The sequence below is a fragment of the Rattus rattus genome, chromosome 4 (genome assembly GCF_011064425.1).
Source record: "Rattus rattus isolate New Zealand chromosome 4, Rrattus_CSIRO_v1, whole genome shotgun sequence".
Classification (NCBI taxonomy): Eukaryota; Metazoa; Chordata; class Mammalia; order Rodentia; family Muridae; genus Rattus; species Rattus rattus.
Window position 1 is genome coordinate 23,549,509 of NC_046157.1, and position 19,693 is coordinate 23,569,201.

Consider the following 19,693-nt stretch of genomic DNA (forward strand, 5'->3'; position numbering starts at 1 on the left):
TGAGGTCATGTAACTGAATGTGAAGGTTGTGGAAGCTTTGGCAACCGTGAAAGGCCTCCGAATACACAACAGCCAAGTGAATTCGAAGTCAAATGGATAGTGAATCTCAGATGCTTCTGGGCGTGCTCACCTGTGTGGCATTGCTCAACTTCACGGCGGTCTTGGTTCTGAACACTGAGTGACTGTCATGCCAGGCAACACCAACAAATGCTGCCTGGTATACCTTGGTTCAGATCTGAGACTGATAGGAACTGCAGTGTTTGGTGTCCCCTGCCCCCCACTTGTTTGTTAAGAGTTTTAGGGGAAATTATGTATTCCTTTATAAGCAAATGGAGACAATCTGTACCTCAGAAAGTTGTCACGAGAAGTGAGACTATACACATAGGACACTTAGGTTATGCCCAGTAACAGAGGAGGTACTGAAAAGCATTGATGTTAATCGAGATAGAAGCATTCTGTTGGTTTGACTGATGGTAAACCTCTCTGTTGGGGTTCTCCATATCCCATTGTAGGTGGGTTAAGTTGGACTATTAGTCAAAAGGGTCTTGTAATCCAAGCATTTGGAAGGCTGAGGCAGTGGGATTCTTGGTTGGAGAGCAGCCTGACTACAAGCGGAGAAGCCTAGATCAACAACAGAAACTCTCGCTCACTCTGGACACAGCAGAGACTCTGTGAGCCTTGTGTGTGACCAAAGCAGACCCACTCTGGGATGGCTATGATCAAACCTACAGAAGAACTTACCGTGGCTGGGTTTGCCAGCTCTGTTTTTTTGCAGAGGTAAAAATAAGGAGGGATGGATGAATAGAAAATATATCCAGAAACGCAGATCCCTCAATTCCAGCTCGCCATCCCATGACCTCTCCCCTCTTGACTTCTCACAGTATGCGGTGGTTTTAAGTAGGAATGGCCTCATAGACACATGTGTGTGGACACTTGGCCCATGGGAAAATGGCATTATTAGAGTATGTGCCCTTCTTGAAGTAGGTGTGGCCTTGTTGGAAGAAGTGTGTCACTATGTAGGAAGGCTTTGTGGTCTCCTATGCTCAGGCTAAGCCTAGTGTGGCAGTGTCCTGCTGTCTGTGGATCAAGATGTAGAACTCTCAGCTCCTTCCCCACACCATGTGTACCTGTATGCTGTCCCGATGATAACGGACTAAACCTCTGAAACTGTGAGCCGGCTTAGTTCAATGCTTTCCTTTATAAGAATTGCTGTGGTCATGGTGTCTCTTCACAGAAATAGAAAGCAGAAGACATTTTGTGTGGTAATAAAATAGTAATGTTTCCTGAGTACTTCCTATATATTGGGCAACTGCTCTGAGATCTTTGCATGTATTACCCAAATGTTGACACAAACGTACAAATAAGGCGTGGTTGTTGATATCAGCATTTTAAAAATTAAGACGCTAAGGCACAGGTTATTAACTTGGTGAAAATCCACAGCAGAGCAAGGTTCATAACAGCCATTCTGGCCCTAGAGCCCACCATCCCTACCACTTCACCACATTGCCCTGCAAATGCTATTTAAGCCAGATCAAACCTCATGCTCTCTCCTGTTATGGAGGGAGACCCTTCGGCCCGTTTTACCTGGAAAAGGCTCAGCTCCCAGAGGCTTCTCTTCTTCTGGCCATCCTCCACTCTCTGAACCTTGGAAAGAAAACTCTTCTAGGCTGGAGAGGGACTGTAGCTCTTTGGGGGGTGTCCTGCACGGGGTGCTGTTGGTACTGATGACAGCGGACACACGGAGTGGCACAGACACCGCGAAGGGCTCGGAGATGTTGAGCGCCTTCCGCTGGTGGCGCGGCGAGGGTTCCATCTGGAAGAGGCTGCTTGTGAAGACGGATTTGCCAGGACTGTCGCTGGAGGTGTAGAACATCCCCAGAAGCTTTGGGGCGGACTGCTCGCTCTCAGGGTCTCCGATGGGGCGGAACACCTTCAGCTGCTCAGGCAGGGGCCGGATCTGACCGCCCACCTCGCAGCCCCCCTCAGCCCCGGCTGGCATCCCCTCATGACACCATTCGCCCTCCTTGCTGAGGTCGCAGGAGCTGCCGGTGCTGCTCGCGTGCATTTTTGTGGCTGGGATGAAAAATCCACCAGTGGTGACTGTTCGATTGAAATTGCCTTTGTTTTCTTTCCCTGGTGAAGAAGCGCAAGCAGTGGTTAGTAGCCTGTGGACGCAGATTGAAGAGCCTCTTTCCTTGTATCTGGGCCTGATGGGTGCTTAACAAAAAAGTAGACGAGATAGATACTAGCAATTGTCCAGCAAGGATAGAGCTTCTAGAACAAATGTGAATCCCTGTTGTTTGGCAATGGCTAGCAACTCATATGCAACCTATTTCAATAGGGACTACTTAGTTGATACACAATTAATGCTGGTTGGTTTTGGCATGAAGGAGACACGTTTGGGGAAGGGAACCTCTATTGAGAAAATGCCTCCACCAGACTGCCCAGAGGCAAGCCTGTGGGGCATATTCTTAATTTAGTGATTGATGTGGGAGAGACCAGCTCACTGTGGGTGGTGCCACTCTGGGCAGGTGGTCTTGGGTTGCATAAGAAAGCAGGCTGTGCAAGCAAACCAGGAGGAGCAAGCCAGTAAGCAGCATTCCTCCATGGACTCTGACTCCAGGCTCCTGCTTCAGGTTCCTGCCCTGACTTCCCGGAGACAGTTCTAAGATAAACGCTTTCCTTCCCAAGTTGCTTTCGGTAGTGGTGTTTTATCAATGCAATAGAAATCCCAAAACACCAGTGTTTACTGGCATGAACAAGCCTATCAGTTTAAAAGCACCTTGAAGCTCATGGACATGAAACTCACAGATTCCAGACACAATCATCCTGGCATAAACCAGTGTTAGCCTCTATCTGTCCAGGTTCTCTGTCTTAGGGTTTTTTTTTTTCTTTTTCTTTCTGACCTTTAATGTGGGCCAATTTTGAATGAAAAGTCTTGGAGGCCTCCTCTGTTGGCTAAACGAAGGCTGTAAAAAGGAAAAGGTCCTAGATACTTTGGGGCGATGAGCCAAGGAGTGGTCTGGGGCTATGTGATCGTGTATAATCGTAACTGCAGGTAAGCAGCTGGGCAATAGTTGTAGAATCTTACTGTGATGGTTGGAAAGAGAATTGCCTCCCCTACCCCCATAAGCTCATGTATTTGCATGCTTAGTCCCTAGTTGGTGGAACTGTTTGGGAAGGATTAGGAGATGTGGCCTTCTCATTGATAAGTGGCTATTAGCCCAAATGCCTGAATTACCCTAGATGCCTAGAACAAATGAAACTCAAGACGGATGATCAAAATGTGAATGCTTCACTCCTTCTTTAAAAGGGGAACAAGAATACCCTTGGCAGGGAAGAGAGAGGCAAAGATTAAAACAGAGACTGAAGGAACATCCATTCAGAGCCTGCCCCACATGTGGCCCATATATATACAGCCACCCAATTAGACAAGATGGATGAAGCAAAGAAGTGCAGATCGCTCCTGAGAGACACAGCCAGAATACAGCAAATACAGAGGCGAATGTCAGCAGCAAACCTCTGAACTGAGAATAGGACCCCTGTTGAAGGAATCAGAGAAAGAACTGGAAGAGCTTGAAGGGGCTCGAGACCCTATATGTACAACAATGCCAAGCCACCAGAGCTTCCAGGGACTAAGCCACTACCTAAAGACTATACATGGACTGACCCTGGACTCTGACCTCATAGGTAGCAATGAATATCCTAGTAAGAGCACCAGTGGAAGGGGAAGCCCTGGGTCCTGCTAATACTGAACCCCCAGTGAACTAGACTGTTGCGGGGAGGGCGGCAATGGGGGAGGGTTGGGAGGAACACCCATAAGGAAGGGGGGGGGGAGGGATGTTGCCCGAAACCGGAAAGGAATAACACTCAAATGTATATAAGAAATATTCAAGTTAATAAAAAAAATCAAAAAAAAAAAAAAAAAGGAGATGTGGCCTTGATGGAGGAGGTAGGTAACTAAGGGTGGGTTTTGAGGTTTCAAAAGCCCACAATAGGTCCAGCCTCTCTCTCTCTCCTCCTCCCCCACACCCTGCCTGTGAATCAGGATATAAAGCTCTCAGCAACTTCTCCAGTACCATGCCTGCCTGGGTGCCATCATGTTCTTCACCATTGTATTAATGGACTATCTCAAACTGTAAGCAAGTCCTTAATTAAACTCTTTCCTTTATAAGTGGCCTTGGTTGCAAACAAACGAAGCATTAACTCACCTTCCACGGGCACTGAACACAGTGAGTCCATGCTTTTAGCTGGTCGGATAGTAGCCTTTTCCACTAAAGATAAGAGAAAAAAAAATTCCTAATGAATGCAGATTAAAAAGAAGCATGCAGAACAGTAGGCTATAAGCCTATGAGAAGAATTTCCAGAAAACTTTTTCATGTAGTGATACATTATTTCCTTACAAAATTGCCCCCACGCCACTCTATGTATCTCTCCTAATGGGGACGGACCTTATGACAAGAGGGCAGAGATAGGTTTTATTAATATTTTACAAATAAAGGTAAATTGTAATTTTGTCAAGTGAAAAGTCCTGAATCCAGTTTAATTGTACAAAAAGTGTTCAAGGAGTTGGAACAATCGCTTAGTGGTTAGAGCTCTGTTCTTCCAAACGATCTTGGGTTTGATTCCCAGCACCCATATGTCATCTCATAATGGTGTGTAACTCCAGCCCAAGGGATCTGATGCCCTCTTCTGGCCTCCCAGGGCCAGACATGGTGCACAGACATACATTCAGGCAAACATCCATACACACAAAGCAATAAAATCATAAACATAACTTTCAGAAAGTACTCAAGATAAATTCATGGGGTAGACTCTATGGCACCTGCCTGAGCAACCTGTCTTATCTGGTAGACTAGAGAGCAGGATTGTTGGTTGCAACCATATCTAGCAGCACCAGGAACCTGGGACATCGAGGGAAAAGGCCTGGAGTGTCACCATCAATGTTTCCCCAGGGGCTGTGCTCCATGGAATCTGTAGACTGTTTGTCCCTCATGTGATTTAACTCACCAACCTCACCAATGACGAGATTTCTACCAAACCTAGGTTTGTTCGAACACAGACTATGCACCTGGTATACTTTATGTATCGTTGTAGGGTTCCATAGACGGGGCCTGGGGAAAGTGTAAATCTGAATGAGTTAAGAATCTAGTTCTTGAGTTCTACCCAAAGATGTCTGTCCATAGGTCGGAAGTTTAGCTCTTCAGTACCCCAGGGCTGGGAGGAGCTGGGTTCCGGGGCAGGGGCTCACAAATAGCTTAGACTTTCTTGACGGGGTTGGAGATCTGTGGGAGAGTCTGTCCCTCTTTCTCGATTTCCCCTTATGTGTCTCCATTCTTTTTCTGCTCCCCAATGAAGCAGCCCAAGAATCTCACCAGAAGTCAAGGAGTTGCCAGCACGACCTGTAGAACTAGAAACTACTCTTCTTCATAAAGTTATCCAGCTTCAGGGACTCTCTTACAGCAAAGGAAGCAGGATTGGGACAGATATTCCTTCCATGTCAAGGCTGATAGAGGAACAAGAGAACTTAGAAACCAAGAAGTTTAAGACTAACACCATTCAGGTGACTCCAGATTTAGATCAGGTTTCATTCTCACCCTTGCCAGTTTGCGACTGTGTAGTCTCAGATGTGCAGCCTTTCTTGGATTATACTTTTCTGTCTTTCCCTTTTTCTTTTCTTTCCTTTCTTTTTTCCTTTCTTTCTTTTTTCCTTCCTTCCTTCCTTCCTTTCCTTCCTTCCTTCCTCTCCCTCCCCCCTCTCTTTCTTTCTCTCTTTGCTTCTTCCTCCCTCCACTTCTCTTTCGTGTGTGTGTGTGTGTGTGTGTGTGTGTGTGTGTGTGTGTGTGTGTGTGTTTGGTATTTTGAGACAGGATTTCTCTGTGTAGGCTTGCCTCAAACTCAGATATCCGCCAGCCTCTGCCTCCTGAGTGCTGAGATTAAAGGCATGTGCCACCATACCCAGCAGAGTATAAAAGACAATAGAGTTGTTAAGATTAACCGAGAAGGGGCTGGAGAGATGGCTCAGTGGTTAAGAGCACCGACTGCTCTTCCCGAGGTCCTGAGTTCAAATCCCAGCAACCACATGGTGGCTGACAACCATCTGTAATGGGAACTGATGCCCTCTTCTGGTGTGTCTGATGACAGCTACAGTGTACTCATATAGAATAAATAAATAAATAAATAAAAGATTAAACGAGGAACGACTACAAAATAATTGTGTTGTTCTAAACTGGAATAAATGCTCTAGTGAAAATAGCACGTAGTGGGTTCCAGATCAGCTAGGGCTACATAGTGATGACCTGTCTCACCAAACCAAACCAAACCAAACCAAACCAAACCAAACAACACACACTGCTTATGACTGTTAGGATCAGCTAGAGCATACTGCAGGGGAAGAAGGGAACTTGTTCCTCAGTCAGAGTTGGCATTAACTCAAATTGGGAAATAACTCATGCCTGTTTTTATTATTTTTTAAAAAAATTCTCCCCTTTTCTCCCCTTAGTCTAAACTCCCCTCTCCTAAGAGGTTCAGACTTAGGCCCTTAGCCTCCTGCGCTTGGGGATTCTCTGTGACTCCCACGGAAGGAGGATGGACTGTGGCTCCTCTCAAGCTCACTAAGGGCACTGACTGCCTCCAACCTCCTCACTCTCAATAGCATGCCAAGAGTCTTATCCTCCTGGAGCCGTTGTTTGTACAGGGTCATAAACTGATTTATTATCCTGAAGCTGCCTGGATGGTGTCCCTCCCTCTGTATTCTGAGATGTTCTTTGCCTTTGTTCCCTGTGTCTCTCTGTCTCTGGACTCTGATCTCCGTGTGTTGACCTTAAGGGGCAGGGTCCAAGTGATTTCCTGGTAACCCTGAGTCAGCCCGCAGGCTCCATTCAAGCTCTGTGGCTTTACTCAATAGTTCTAAGCATCCCAAGGTATCTTCTCTCTGCAGTAACTAAATGCTTAGGGTCTGTTGGCTCACGCTTATGCTCTCAGGATATTTTTGCCTGAGGTGTTGATCTGGCCTCCTGGAGGTGACCCCAACAATCCTATGTTGTTTAAAAAAAAAATAGAATCTTATGTAAAGCAGGCGGTCTTCGGACTATATAGCTGAGGATGACCTTAAGATCCGGATTCTCCTGTCTCCGCCTCCTAAGGGCTGAGATCCCAGGCAAGTGTTACCATGCCAAGTTTGTGCAATGCTGGAGGGTTGAGCCTCCTGCATACCAGATAAGAACTCTACCGAGCTTTGCCTCAGCTCTCATCCGAGAATCTTCTGGGAACCTTTGTGGTCTTGGTTCAGTCTGATGACTCCTTCACTCAAAGGAAAAGCCTCCAGCCCCATGGCTTCTTCTGCTCGGGAGTTTATTTTGATATAAAACAAACTTAAATTGAAACCAGTGTCTGGAATTTGGTTCAAGGTTTATGCATCTGTGTTCAGCGACTACCTCATTTTTTTCCTTACCCCTTCTGATCTGTTGAGCTTTTCTAAACGTGCTTAAACATGTCTTCCTCTCTGCTGCTAATCCAATAAACTCCCAATACGATTCACAGTTAATCAATTTTTAAAATGCCCCAAGGTGGCTTGGGAAATGGTACAATAGGTAAAGTGTTCGTTCTGCAACAGGAGGGCCTGAGTTTGGATTCCCAGCATCCACATAAAAGCCAAGACTAGCAGCATGCGTCTGCAATCCTAGTGGCAGGGAGGTAGAGACGGATTGTGTGGCGTGTGTGTGTGGTGTGTGTGTGTGTGTGTGTGTGTGTGTGTTCACATGTGTGTGCATGTGCGTGTGCATGTGCGTGTATACATGTGTGTCTGTTGAGGGTGGGGATTTCTGGTTATCCAGCCTAGCTAAAATTGTTTAGTGAGCAACCACGTCTCAAACAGAACAAGGTGAAAGGCAGTACAAAAAGACACCTGACATTAACCTCTTGCCTCCATATGTGTGGGTACCTGTACTTGCAATGCATATGTGTGCACATCCAAACATACTCCACATGCACGTACAAAACTTATAAAGTGCCCTTTGTCATGGAGATTGTAATGTATTGTTTCCATGTGTGATTCCCCCTTTCTTATACACACACACACACACACACACACACACACACACACACACACACACAGAATTATTGCAAACCTATGTGCCACCTGCGAAGACTACAGTGGGAGGTTATGTTACAGACTTCCTCGGCCTATCTTTGAGTACAGATTTTGTTATATTTGTTAGAATCGTGCCTATTAGCAACACGTCAGTTTTAGTTTCTAGAGTTCTAAAGCAGTTACTCTAGCAACAGCCACCCAGGCAACAGTCACTCTGGCAACAGTTACTCTGGCAACAGTCACTCTGGCAACAGTCACTCTGGCAACAGCCACTCAGGCAATAGTCACTCTAGCCACAGTCACTCTGGCAACAGTCACTCAGGCAACAGTCACTCTGGCAACAGCCACTCAGGCAATAGTCACTCAGGCAACAGTCACTCTAGCCACAGTGACTCTAGCCACAGTCACTCTGGCAACAGCCACTCAGGCAATAGTCATTCAGGCAACAGTCACTCTGGCAACAGCCACTCAGGCAATAGTCACTCAGGCAACAGTGACTCTAGCCACAGTCACTCTGGCAACAGCCAGTCAGGCAATAGTCACTCAGGCAACAGTCACTCTAGCCACAGTCACTCTGGCAACAGTCACTCAGCCAACAGTCACTCTGGCAACAGCCACTCAGGCAACAGTCACTCTAGCCACAGTCACTCTGGCAACAGTCACTCAGCCAACAGTCACTCTGGCAACAGCCACTCAGGCAACAATCATTCTAGTAACAGCCACTCTAGCAACAGTCCCGGTCACCAGGAGCCACATGTATTGCCATCTGAGGTTTTCTCATTTTTGTTCCTACATCCCACCACAGTTTGGCTGCCTGGGTTTTATTTACAGTCACTAGTTTCTAAGAGCTTAACCGAGTAGCTTTTGACCCTGACTGGGTGTCAGATCTGCTTAGGGAGCCTTTTAAAAATCACTGACAGCTCTTGCCATGTGAGCCACTCTCTGGGTGACCCTGAGACACTCCGCTTTGCGGAGCACAGGCACCCCATGAACTCAGCCACCGTTTAGTCCAGCACCTTGGATTTGTGCCTTTTGAAAGATCACCTGGGGGTAGCAGGACTCTTCCTAATTCAAGAGGAAAGCATGGCTTTTATTTCCTCTTGGTTCATCTGCTTTGCTCTCTCTCTTGGGTTCTGTCTTTTTATTCCTGGCCTCTTCCGTTCTGTAACAAATCCTCTCTTTGATGTGCCTAGGCAGTCTCTCGTCACGGACTAGCAGTTTCCTGTCAGGTGCTCACTCTTGCTCCCCGTTGTCCACGGAGAGTCCTGATTTCTTGTTTGTATCATGTCTGCCATCCTTTGCTACTCTGTCCTTGTCATTTGGGCTAGTTTTGCATTTTATAAAAGGTGCGTCTACCTCACAACTGTCCACAGACAAATACACAGAATCCCTTCCCCTTTGCCCTCTTCATAGAGCTCTTGCACTTCTGAGGTTTAATTTCCCTTCCCGGTGCCAATCATTGGTTCGGAACCCATGTCAATCAGCTGGGTCCTGTGATCCAGTGATAGCTACCGAGACCAGGGAAGACGCAAGGCAGGACACTGATGAGAATGTCCGATGAGCAAGCCACCAGAAATGACATTTTTTCTGCCTTTGGGGACAGTAATGCTCAAAGGGAAAAACTGCCTTTAATAGACACAGTCAAGGAAGCCCATCCAGAACGGCGCTGACAGAACGGGGACGGAACAGTTGAGGAAGGTACAGTGCAATGAAGACAGGGCCACTGGGTTAAGTTACCCGATGCCTTCTCTGTTGCTGAACTGGATTTACTTTTACTTATCGTCAAAATTGCTGTGGCTGCTGTCCACCATTCATCCTTCATCATGCACCATGCAAACACAACTCAGGCGTCTCGTATGCCTATTTTCTGTCCCTTGTCATAACATTATCACTTAGCCTGCACAAAGAATTTAGACACATTACCTCTCATTTCTCCTACAGGAACCCATTTCCTCCCAACACTAGCTGAATATTTCACACATTCATAAATGTCATAGACTTTTCTAAACCCACCACCTAGTTTCAACAGTTGTTGGCGTCTTTCTGGGTATTGGATCTGTCTGTTCAATACCTATACCTCCTCAAAACACTTGAAAGCGAGTCTTGACACTTTTGACATTTCATTGTAAATACCTCATAAGAGCAAACACACACTATAAAATTTAATAATCCCTCAAAGTCACCTAGTGGCCAGTGCATACCCTAAGTTTCCTATTTGCTCTCAAAGTTCTCTTTGTGGCTTTTAGAAAACAGACAGACAGACAGACAGATGGACTGATAGACAGAGTAGGATCCAGACAAGATTTGATCCTTGTATTTGTGCGTTCACACTGGGCACTAAGTCACTGAGGAAGTTTTTCTTGTTCCTCCTTTCCTGGCACAATATTCAGGATGCATCGATTGGATTTAGTAGTAGAGTCGTCCCATTTTCTTGATTCCTCTTTTAATCAAATTTTTTTTTTGTTTGCTCAGGAATAAACCTACGGGGAAGAACCCCCACTTACAATCACAACTCTCAAGGTTGAAGGTACAGGCTTTCTCTACAGCTGCATTCCAACTAATAGAAGATAGCTACTTGGGGAAATGACCATGGCAGGAAAGACCTGACAAGTGCTGTTGGACTATGTGACATGTGGTGCTTTAACCAAGTAACCGTAACCAACGTCACACACAGGAAGCGGGTGGCATCATGCACCCAGAGGCAGGCAAAGCACAGCCTCTGTAGATTGTCTGGAAACCTCCTAACTTCAATCTAACCACAGGTAAGCCCCAGACACGCCCACATAGAGATAGGTTTACAGAACAAAAGCCGATGTTCTCCAAAGTATCATGGTCAGAGAAACTGAAGAACGGTTCTCTCTTGGAGGAGACTGAGGATAGATGACGAGCAAATGAAATACGAATTCCAGGTTAGGACTTGGACCAGAAAAAGGACGTGAGTGGGAACAACTGGTTAAGCGTGAATTTTAAGGTATACAAATCAATTAATAGTATTAAAATTATATTTTCGTTTTTGATAACTGTTGTGAAAGATGCTAGCCTTGGGGGTTTTATGGATGGTATAGACATAGACTAAAAACATCATCGTCTTCTTCATCATCTTAAAAAAGAAAGCTGGAGTAAATCTGAAACTTTCCATTCTGGTCTAGTTCATCTGCAGTGATCAAACGTGAAGCTGGGCTAAGGACACACGAGTGCATCGTAAGCATGGCGTGGATTCTTACCCGACAGCCTCTGGCCTCTCACGAAGACACTCCCATTTCTGCTCAGCTTGGATTTCGAGTCCGATCCAGAACGACCCAGGTTAAATATTGATTTCCACTTCTTTGATTTGCTGGAAAGCTTTCTCCTAGAACAACCGAGCCAAACACGTGTGTTAGTGGAGCGAATCGTTTCAAGGCAGTGTTTTGTTTTGAGACAGGTCTGAAGCAGACCAGGCTGGCTTGAACATCTCTATCTCGCTGTTTCGAGGGCGACTGCAAAATTGAGAAAGAACGTTACAACTAGAGTCTCAGTCATGAGGGGCTCTGATATTTCCAGATGTTTCCCCTCTAAAATCCAAGTTGTACCTGATTTTAGCCTATCTGGGGATGCCCCGGGGTGATCAAACACGTTAATGCAAAGACCCCTTTCTTCAGAACTACAGCCAAGGTTTGTCATTTATCAAAGGCAGGGGTGGGAGGCAAACAGACAGTAGTCAGTGGGACAGCCAGAGCTCACAAGCAAACACACAGTTCTAAGATCTGGCAGAACATCTATGAAGCACTGTAGTCCTGCTTCTTCAAACATGCTGAATTTTTTTTTTTTAAAATAAGAGAAGTAATCAAGCCAGAAGGGGTGGCACAGGCCGTTAATTCCAGCACCGGGGAAGCAGATTTCTGAGTCTGAGGCCAGCCTGGTCTACAGAGTGAGTTTTAGAACAGCCAGGGCCATGTAGAGAGACCTGCCTCAAACAAACAAACAAAAGATTAAGACCGTAGATATTTTAAACATTTAACACTATAGACCTTTTAAACATGTAAGACCACAGACCTTAGGTCTGTGCTTTCTGCCTGGGGGCCATATGGCTAGGATGTGTCTAAGTAATGCAAGGACTCATAAAGCAGCAGAAGTGTCTGTCTGTTTTGGTGCTGCTGTGAAAAGCTGTGGCTTGCCGGCTGGCATCAGTGGTCATTGTAAGAAACAAATAAGGGTCAGCATACCTCTTGTCCAGCCTTCTACCAGGCTGTTTGGCTATGGGTATGGGGATGAGGGTTGGTAACATAGCATTGGGCTGGCTCATGAGAACCTGGTACCACCAGGGGGCACCACAGAGGCGACTCCTGCTTCAGATCCACACAGCCAGGCTCTGGCATGAAGTTCAGGTTAACCTTGTAACCCCTGGTTCTCACCAGGAGCCTTTTTTTCTAAAAGCTTTAGCACATCTTTGCAATCAGTTGGAGACAAGTCTGCATACTTGTTGGTTTCTATCAGACTTGGCTTGACAGTCTGAGGACTTCCTTAGCCTTGGGGTGTATCGCACAGAGTTGCATATATTAAGCTGGTGTGGTGCTGTGTGTACAAGCAGAGAGAATGCAGGAGATGGTCTCTCTGAAGCACCCTTCATCCCTGGGAAGGAGTCTTATTCTGTGTGGCTTTAGAGAGAAGGGCAGTGTGTTTAGTTCTAAGAGGGCACAATCCGTTTGCACTAGGAAACAGAGTCATGAATGACTCTGATATTTCTAGAACTTTCCCTTTAAACTCCAAGCTTTACCTGACTTTAGCCTGTCTGGGAATTCACTGGGTGATCAAACATGTGAATGCAAAGACTCTTCTCTTCAGAACACAGCCAGGGAACTTTCCCGGGGAAGTTGAGACATGCTATCCCTATCACAAGCCTCCTCTAGTTATCCAGGGTAGCAGACATCTTCCTCTCAAAACAGCTTGCTGTCTTGGGGACAGGAGTCAACTACTAAACAGAAAGGATGACTCCATCCAATGAAAAGGCACCTTCACCTACTACCTGATGAAGGGTTAGGACTCTCGCTCCAGTTCGATGGGGTAAGTGAGTGGGTAGAGACTACGGTTGAGTGGAAGAAGAAATAAAGAAGCTACCCCATGGATACTAATGATGATTTGTTTTAGAGGGGAGAAAGGTTGGACAGATGCTTCAAGCCAATACATTGCTTGCCACTTAGCATGAAGACCTGAGTTGGATCTGGTATCTCATGTAAAGAAGCTGAGCAAAAGGGTACATGCATGTAGTCCCAGTGACCGGAAGACAAAGAGTCGAATCCCTTGGGCTCATGGATTACCCAGCAGCCTACTCTATAAGCCCCAGGCCCATGATGGACCATGTGTTTTGCTCCTGAGGAACGAGTTGCTTCCTGGCCTCCTACAGACCTGCACACGCATGTCCTCATGGACACATGTAAGTGTGCATACAGATGACACAAAAAGGAGTGTGTGTGTGTGTGTGTGTGTGTGTGTGTGTGTGTGTGTGTGGTCTCTGGAAGGTTGAGGAGAAGTAAGGAAGTCAGAAGTATCATCCCCAAGTGCTGCCAGCAGGGGCCCTCTGACAAGAGTGGCCCCATTTGCCAACTTGTATTCTGGCATAGGCTAATTTCCATGCCTTTTGCAATGTCCTGTGGGGGGTGGAGGTCACGGGGAAGGAGGCAAGCACTCGTTGGCAACTCACATGTGTAAACTCCAGGCTTGTTTTGTCTACTCGATGGAAGGAGAGACTCATAACTCACCTGGGTCTGTGGTAGGAGATAAGAACTCACAGTATGTCTGGAGCAGTGGGAGGAGGCCATCACTATTTGAGGATGTCGAAAATCGTGGAGACTCGAAATTTTCTTTGTACCCACCCAGGGCTGTATCCCAACCCATGCTGTCATCACTCATGGCCCTGAGACTGGACACCTCACTCCTTTGTCTCCCCCCACCCCCAAATCCTTCAGAGTTCTGTAAGAGTGGCAATTACTTGTTGTCTGGTAACTCAAGGACTGTGTGGAAGGGCGTGCCCATGGGGGGGACGATCTCGGGCAGGCTGTTCTCCCGTCTTTCTTTTCGAGCAGGGTGGTTTGTTGCCAAGCTTCGGGCCTGGGCCTCCTCCAGGCTCACCAACTTCATGGGCAGGGACAGGGCTGGCAAGGTCAGGCTCTTTGTGATAGTGCGGCTTTCTGTAAACCAAAGGAAAGAGTTTGGCTTGGGAGCGTATCCGAGTTCTAGGCCCACTCAGATCTCTCATCTACAGCCTTTCCACTGAGCTCCTCGGCAAGAGGCTGCATGCCAACCGTGGCTTGGGGAGTCTGGGGCAGAGGCTGTACACAGGAAACTTTCCGTTTTCCTGCCCATGGTGGGTGGAGGGCATCGAGGGGCACCAGGAAGTAATTATTTTCTGTCCTTTCCGTGGAGGGACTGTTGAGAGACTCATTCATTCATTCCACAAATATTTATTGAGCACTTACTGTGATCCAGAGTTACAGCAATGGTTCTTAATCCTGAAAACTCTGCTAAGTGCTTTGGTCAGATAAGAACTGGGCTTAACTCAGCTAAAATGAAGTAGGAGGCTGCCTTTTGCCCCCACGACTGAGGAAAACATGCTCTAAGGCCATGGTTGGCTGGAGTCTACTTTTCCTAGGCTTCTGTCTCTGGAGGGACAGATCACTGATATACTGTGTTATTCTCAGAGAGAGGCGTCTCTTTCCTCAGTATGTACTTGTCCTGCAGTGTTTGTATTGTAGTCGGTTGTCCTTCCTCTGTGGTATTCCTTTTGGGATGGAAGTGATGAATGCATGGTTAATGGGCAAAGCTCTTCCTTCTCTGCCAATGGTTCTTAACTTGAGGCAATTTCCCCTTGTTCTACTAAAGGATAGTTGGCAACATCTGGAGAATTTTTATTTATTTGTGTATTTATTTTTTTAGTTTTTTTTTGTTTTTGTCTTTGAGATAAGGTCTCATGTAACCCAGGCTGGCATTGAACTTGCTACATAACCAAGGATGGCTTTGAACTCATGATCCTCCTGCACTCACCTCTACAGTGCTATGACTACAGGTGTGTGTTACCGTGCCTGGCTATGAGGGCATCTTTATTTTCTAGATTAAAAAAATAGTATACACACACACACACACACACACACACACACGCCTGTGTCTGTGTCCATGTGTGTACAGCTGCCCTCAGAGGACAGAAGAAGGTATCAGGTGCCCTGGAGCTAGAGTTACAGGCAGTTGTGGGCTGCTGGAAATCAATTCCAGTCCTTTGGAAGAGCAGCCAGGGCTTCTAACCACTGAGCAACCTCTCTAGCATCCCCCTGAGGACATTTTGATCATTACAAATGCACGAGAGAGAGGTACTGGTACCTAGTATCTGGGGCACTTTCGTGAGTGATTGGTGAGTGATGTGGGAGAGCCCAGCCCATTGTGGATGGTACCACCCCTAGGTATTTGGTTTTGGGTACAAGAAGACAAGCTCAGAGAGCCATGAGGAGCAAGCCAATAAACAGTACTCCGCCAGGGGTCTCTACTTCAGTTGCTGCTTGCAGGTTCCTGCCTTGACTTTCTTCCCCAACTTCCCTTCGTGAAGGCTAGTAAGCTGTAGGATGAAATAAACCCTCTCTTCCTCAAGTTGCTTGTGGTCATGGTATTTATCACAGCGATGGAAAGCAAACTCTCCCTGTGTGCTCTCTCACGAACTGCACTGACATCAGAGGGGAACTTCTTAGAAGCACACCTTTTTTTTTTTTTTTTTTTTCCAGTTACACTCTAGACTGTTTAGATTGGAGAGTCCAGGGATGGGGCTCAGTAACCTGTGTTTCCACAAGGCCACCATCAGCCCACCAATGGTGACAGACCCTTAGAGTGGAAAACCACTCTTAAAAACAAATGGTCGGGTTGGGGATTTAGCTCAGTGGTAGAGCGCTTGCCTAGCAAGCACAAGGCCCTGGGTTCGATCCCCAGCTCCAAAAAACAAACAAACAAACAAACAAACAAACAAACAAACAAAAACAAACAAACAAAAAACCCCAAATGGTCACCGGGGCAATTCTGATTGACCAGATTTCTGATGTTTTATAAGTGAAGCTCACAGAAGGTCAAATACCACAAACCAGTTCACTCCCAGGGTTCGCTCTGCCATGAGCCACACTCGTACAAACGCACTAATGTTTTTTTTTCTTTTTGTAAGCTTCCTGCCTGATACAGGGCAGGATAAAGTACTCAGGAAACGGTCGCATAGAGCACGTGTTCCAGATCTACACGCGAGTGTGGACATGCAGCCTCTGTTCACCAATGACTTCAAGGGGGAAGACATAAGCCTCTTCTAAAACCATAGGGCTCCTGTTGAAACCGGAGTGCAACCAAAGGAGAAAGAATGTTGCCCTTACCTTTACATGATAAAGAGCTCACTAGGAAGGGAACGTTGTCTCAGGCCTCCATTCCACGGAGAGAACATGTATGCACCTGATCTGAAAGATGCTAAATCGGCAGGCAAGTGCACCGATCGCTGCATCGTATAGATACGCATCTAATACTGTCATGGTGGCTGGAGTCTGCCCCATCATGACACAGATACCAACACACAGTCGTCGGTATATAATACAATACTCAGAATTAAAGCCAGACCTCTCCTCGCTTATCAATACTTGTTTGAGACAGCGGCTCACGTAGCAGCGCAGGCTGGCCTCAGACTCTGTAGTCGAGCCTGACCTGGGATGACTACTTTCCCTGCTTCTATTTCTGTACTCCCTTATCTGGGGGCTGTATGGGTAGGGCAATAAGGGAAGCTAAGCTTGCAGGGGATATGCCAGGGGGCGGGGAGCCATTACCATCCTGCTGCAGAGCCCCCGGAGCACCACCGTTGAAGATTTGATCAGCGTGATTCAGTATGAACTCAATCACCACCTGCTGGACCCGGACTGCCAGGAACGCTGCATCTCCGTTGCAAATAGTAGCTTCGATTTTTTTACTCCTGCACGGAAGAAACATATTCAGAATGAGTCTGTCGTACCACAGGAGGTGGTGAGGGTGGCCCATGAGCCTTTCGCAGGCTTTAACGTCTCATGACCAATCAGAGAGAATCTCCCAACTGTGGTAAAGCCCAACCCACTGGATAGACTAGATCACGGTCATGCAGTCTATGTTATAGGACTGTAAACACTGCCCATCGACGGACAGAACTGACTTCTTTTTACTTCATGGGATTCCCTTCCATCTTTACCCAGTGGTCCCATGGGTCAAGTCATTGCTTGTGATTTCCACGAAGCAGCTGATTCAAGCTATAGCCATCACCACAGCCAAGAAAAGCCAATGAACTTCAGAGCTCAAAAAAGGCCTTTTCAAGAAGTGGTAACATAGAGACTCACACCTTTAGCTGCAAATGCCTTTGGAACCAGAGTTTCCAAGTGAGCAGGCCAAGAGCTCAAGATCTTAAAGGCAGTTTCAAGCTATACGTGCCCATCAAGAGATCACTTAGCCATGTCTTTCAGTGCTTTACCTCGGAAGCACCCAGCCTTTGCTTCTACGTGTGAGCTGCTCTGAGCCCATGGGGTGGTAGTTACCTGAGGAGGTTTGGGGCCCACACCAGGGCCAGGTTCCTGGCGTGCATGTTGGTCTTGCTACTGAATGAGGCGATGTGGGCCAGGTGTCGAATCAGGTATTCCAAGGTCCTGAAAGAGTTCATTTGTTTGATTGATTTTTGCCAAAGTAAGAGATGTCCGTGACTAGGTGAAGTCTGCCACGTGGAGGTCATACCCAAGTTGGGATCAAGGAGTCCTTATGTTACGAACTTTGAAAAAACACTCAGAAGAGATCAAGATTGATGAAGGTAACTTTTTTGACTCCAGGGCCACTGACTCAGGTTGAGGACAGGTGTCAGAGCCACTGGCTCAGGATGGGGACAAATGTTAGCACTGTAAGATGTCAGCTGAAACGGCGGGTCCAGGGACAGAGAATCACAGGCCGAAGGCCCTGAGCGCTTAGTGACACCTTCTTCTCCACCCTAGGAAAATTCACTTTCTCACAATCCTCAAATAGGTTCTCATCTCGATTCTTAGGGGGTAGCTGTCTAGCTACAGGCTAACTCGGTTCCCGCCAATGGGCCTGTTTCATAAATGAACATTTGTTCACTTCAGGGAGTTCTTTATAGTACCAAATCGAATTCTGCTAAAAGCACCATTTCCTGATAATCCGTGAGAACAGAAAGGATGGGGATGATGTCTTAGGAGTCAGTGGAGATAATTGTGCTCACGAACCATAGTCGCCCCCAGCTTTAAGGTTTGGAAACCTGGGTTTCCAAAGGTTTATTTATAGTATAATTCAGGTTATGGACCAAGGCTGTCACTATGAGGCTGACTTGTGTGACTGTGATGGCTTTCTTTGGTGCTCTGATGGGTACCCTGCAAGTGGAAGCAGGTTGTTCTTGCCAACCAACATCCCTGGTTCGACACCCGCTCCTCCCGACAATACTGACTGTTCATTAATTTCCAAACGCCTCCAGGAAAGCCACCACCCATTGGCTTCAGTTGTCACCCCTCTCCGCCTCTTGGATGCTTGACCACACTGAGTCTGAGTGTTTCTTTCTTACCTATAATGGGGTGGGGGGAGCTCCTGGATAACATTCTGGATTCGGGCCAGCTGGCCTTCTTCCGGACAGTGAGACACCGCTTCCTGCGGAGAAGAACATGAAGTACCCAGTGAGCATCCAGGAGCCAGGACCCTTCCTGCATGTACGTGTTCAGGACTCAGATCTTCCAGCCTTACAACTGCGCCTGCAGATCCTGTTCCAGAAGCACTGCTGTCTGTGCCAGCAGCAAGCCAGACGCCCTTTCTGAGTTTCAGAGTCAAGTGCCTTCACCCTGGGTGCACACAGGAGTGGGTGGGTCTCTGTGTGCCCTCAGATGTTGTTAGGTGTCTGAGAAAAGAATGTGCAGGGTTGAAATGTGTCCTTCACGGCATAGAGTCCTAGACGCTTGCATTCAGAGAGGTAGCACAAGACAGTAATGCCATGGGAGCCCACGTCAACTCAGCCCCTTTGGGTGTGAACAGCTACATACTTGTCACCTAGCCTGTGACTATTACATGACTCCCAGTCCTCAGTTGCTACCTGCTTTGGCTGCCAAGGAGCAGAGAAGACGTGCCTCTCTTATCAGGGACAAGAGTTTTGTCCCCAGGATCTGGTGGCCTTGTCCTGATTTGCTATCTGCTTATATCGAGGGTGGGCATTTTGTTCCCATCAGTCCAGGGCCTTGCAGGGGAGGCAGGAACTCTCTGAGGACAATGTGATGACAGGCTGGCTCATGTCCATCTCGTGATAGCCCTAGGCTGCCGCGTGACACCAGCATCCCTAACGATTCTTCAATTCCAGCCCTGTTTCCTATCTTGAGAATATCCCCAGCCTGTGTGTGATGATTAACATTGACAAGTCAACCTGACGGGATTCTAAAATCACCGAGGAGACACGTCTTTCGGCCTGTCTGCAAAGGACTATCTAGATTAGGTTAATGGAAGCAAGGAGATGCACCCTAAATATGGACAGTGCCATTCCAGAGGCTGGGGTCCTGTGCTGAATTAAAAAAAGGAATAATCAAGCTTATCACAAGCCTTCTGTTTCCTGACTCA

General features: G+C 47.0%; 1 protein-coding gene across 1 annotated transcript in view; it reads right to left on the minus strand.

Moving 5' to 3' along the window:
• The window catches only part of Arhgap31 (Rho GTPase activating protein 31), a 113,268-nt gene that overhangs the window by 6,747 nt on the left and 86,828 nt on the right, over window positions 1–19,693 (minus strand). Inside the window, exons 4-10 of the mRNA XM_032900203.1 lie at window positions 18,660–18,742; window positions 17,635–17,742; window positions 16,903–17,045; window positions 14,058–14,256; window positions 11,317–11,441; window positions 4,212–4,274; window positions 1,585–2,133 (exon numbers count right to left, since the gene is read on the minus strand). Coding sequence (XP_032756094.1) covers window positions 1,585–2,133; window positions 4,212–4,274; window positions 11,317–11,441; window positions 14,058–14,256; window positions 16,903–17,045; window positions 17,635–17,742; window positions 18,660–18,742 — 1,270 coding nt within the window. The remainder of the gene's footprint in view (window positions 1–1,584; window positions 2,134–4,211; window positions 4,275–11,316; window positions 11,442–14,057; window positions 14,257–16,902; window positions 17,046–17,634; window positions 17,743–18,659; window positions 18,743–19,693) is intronic.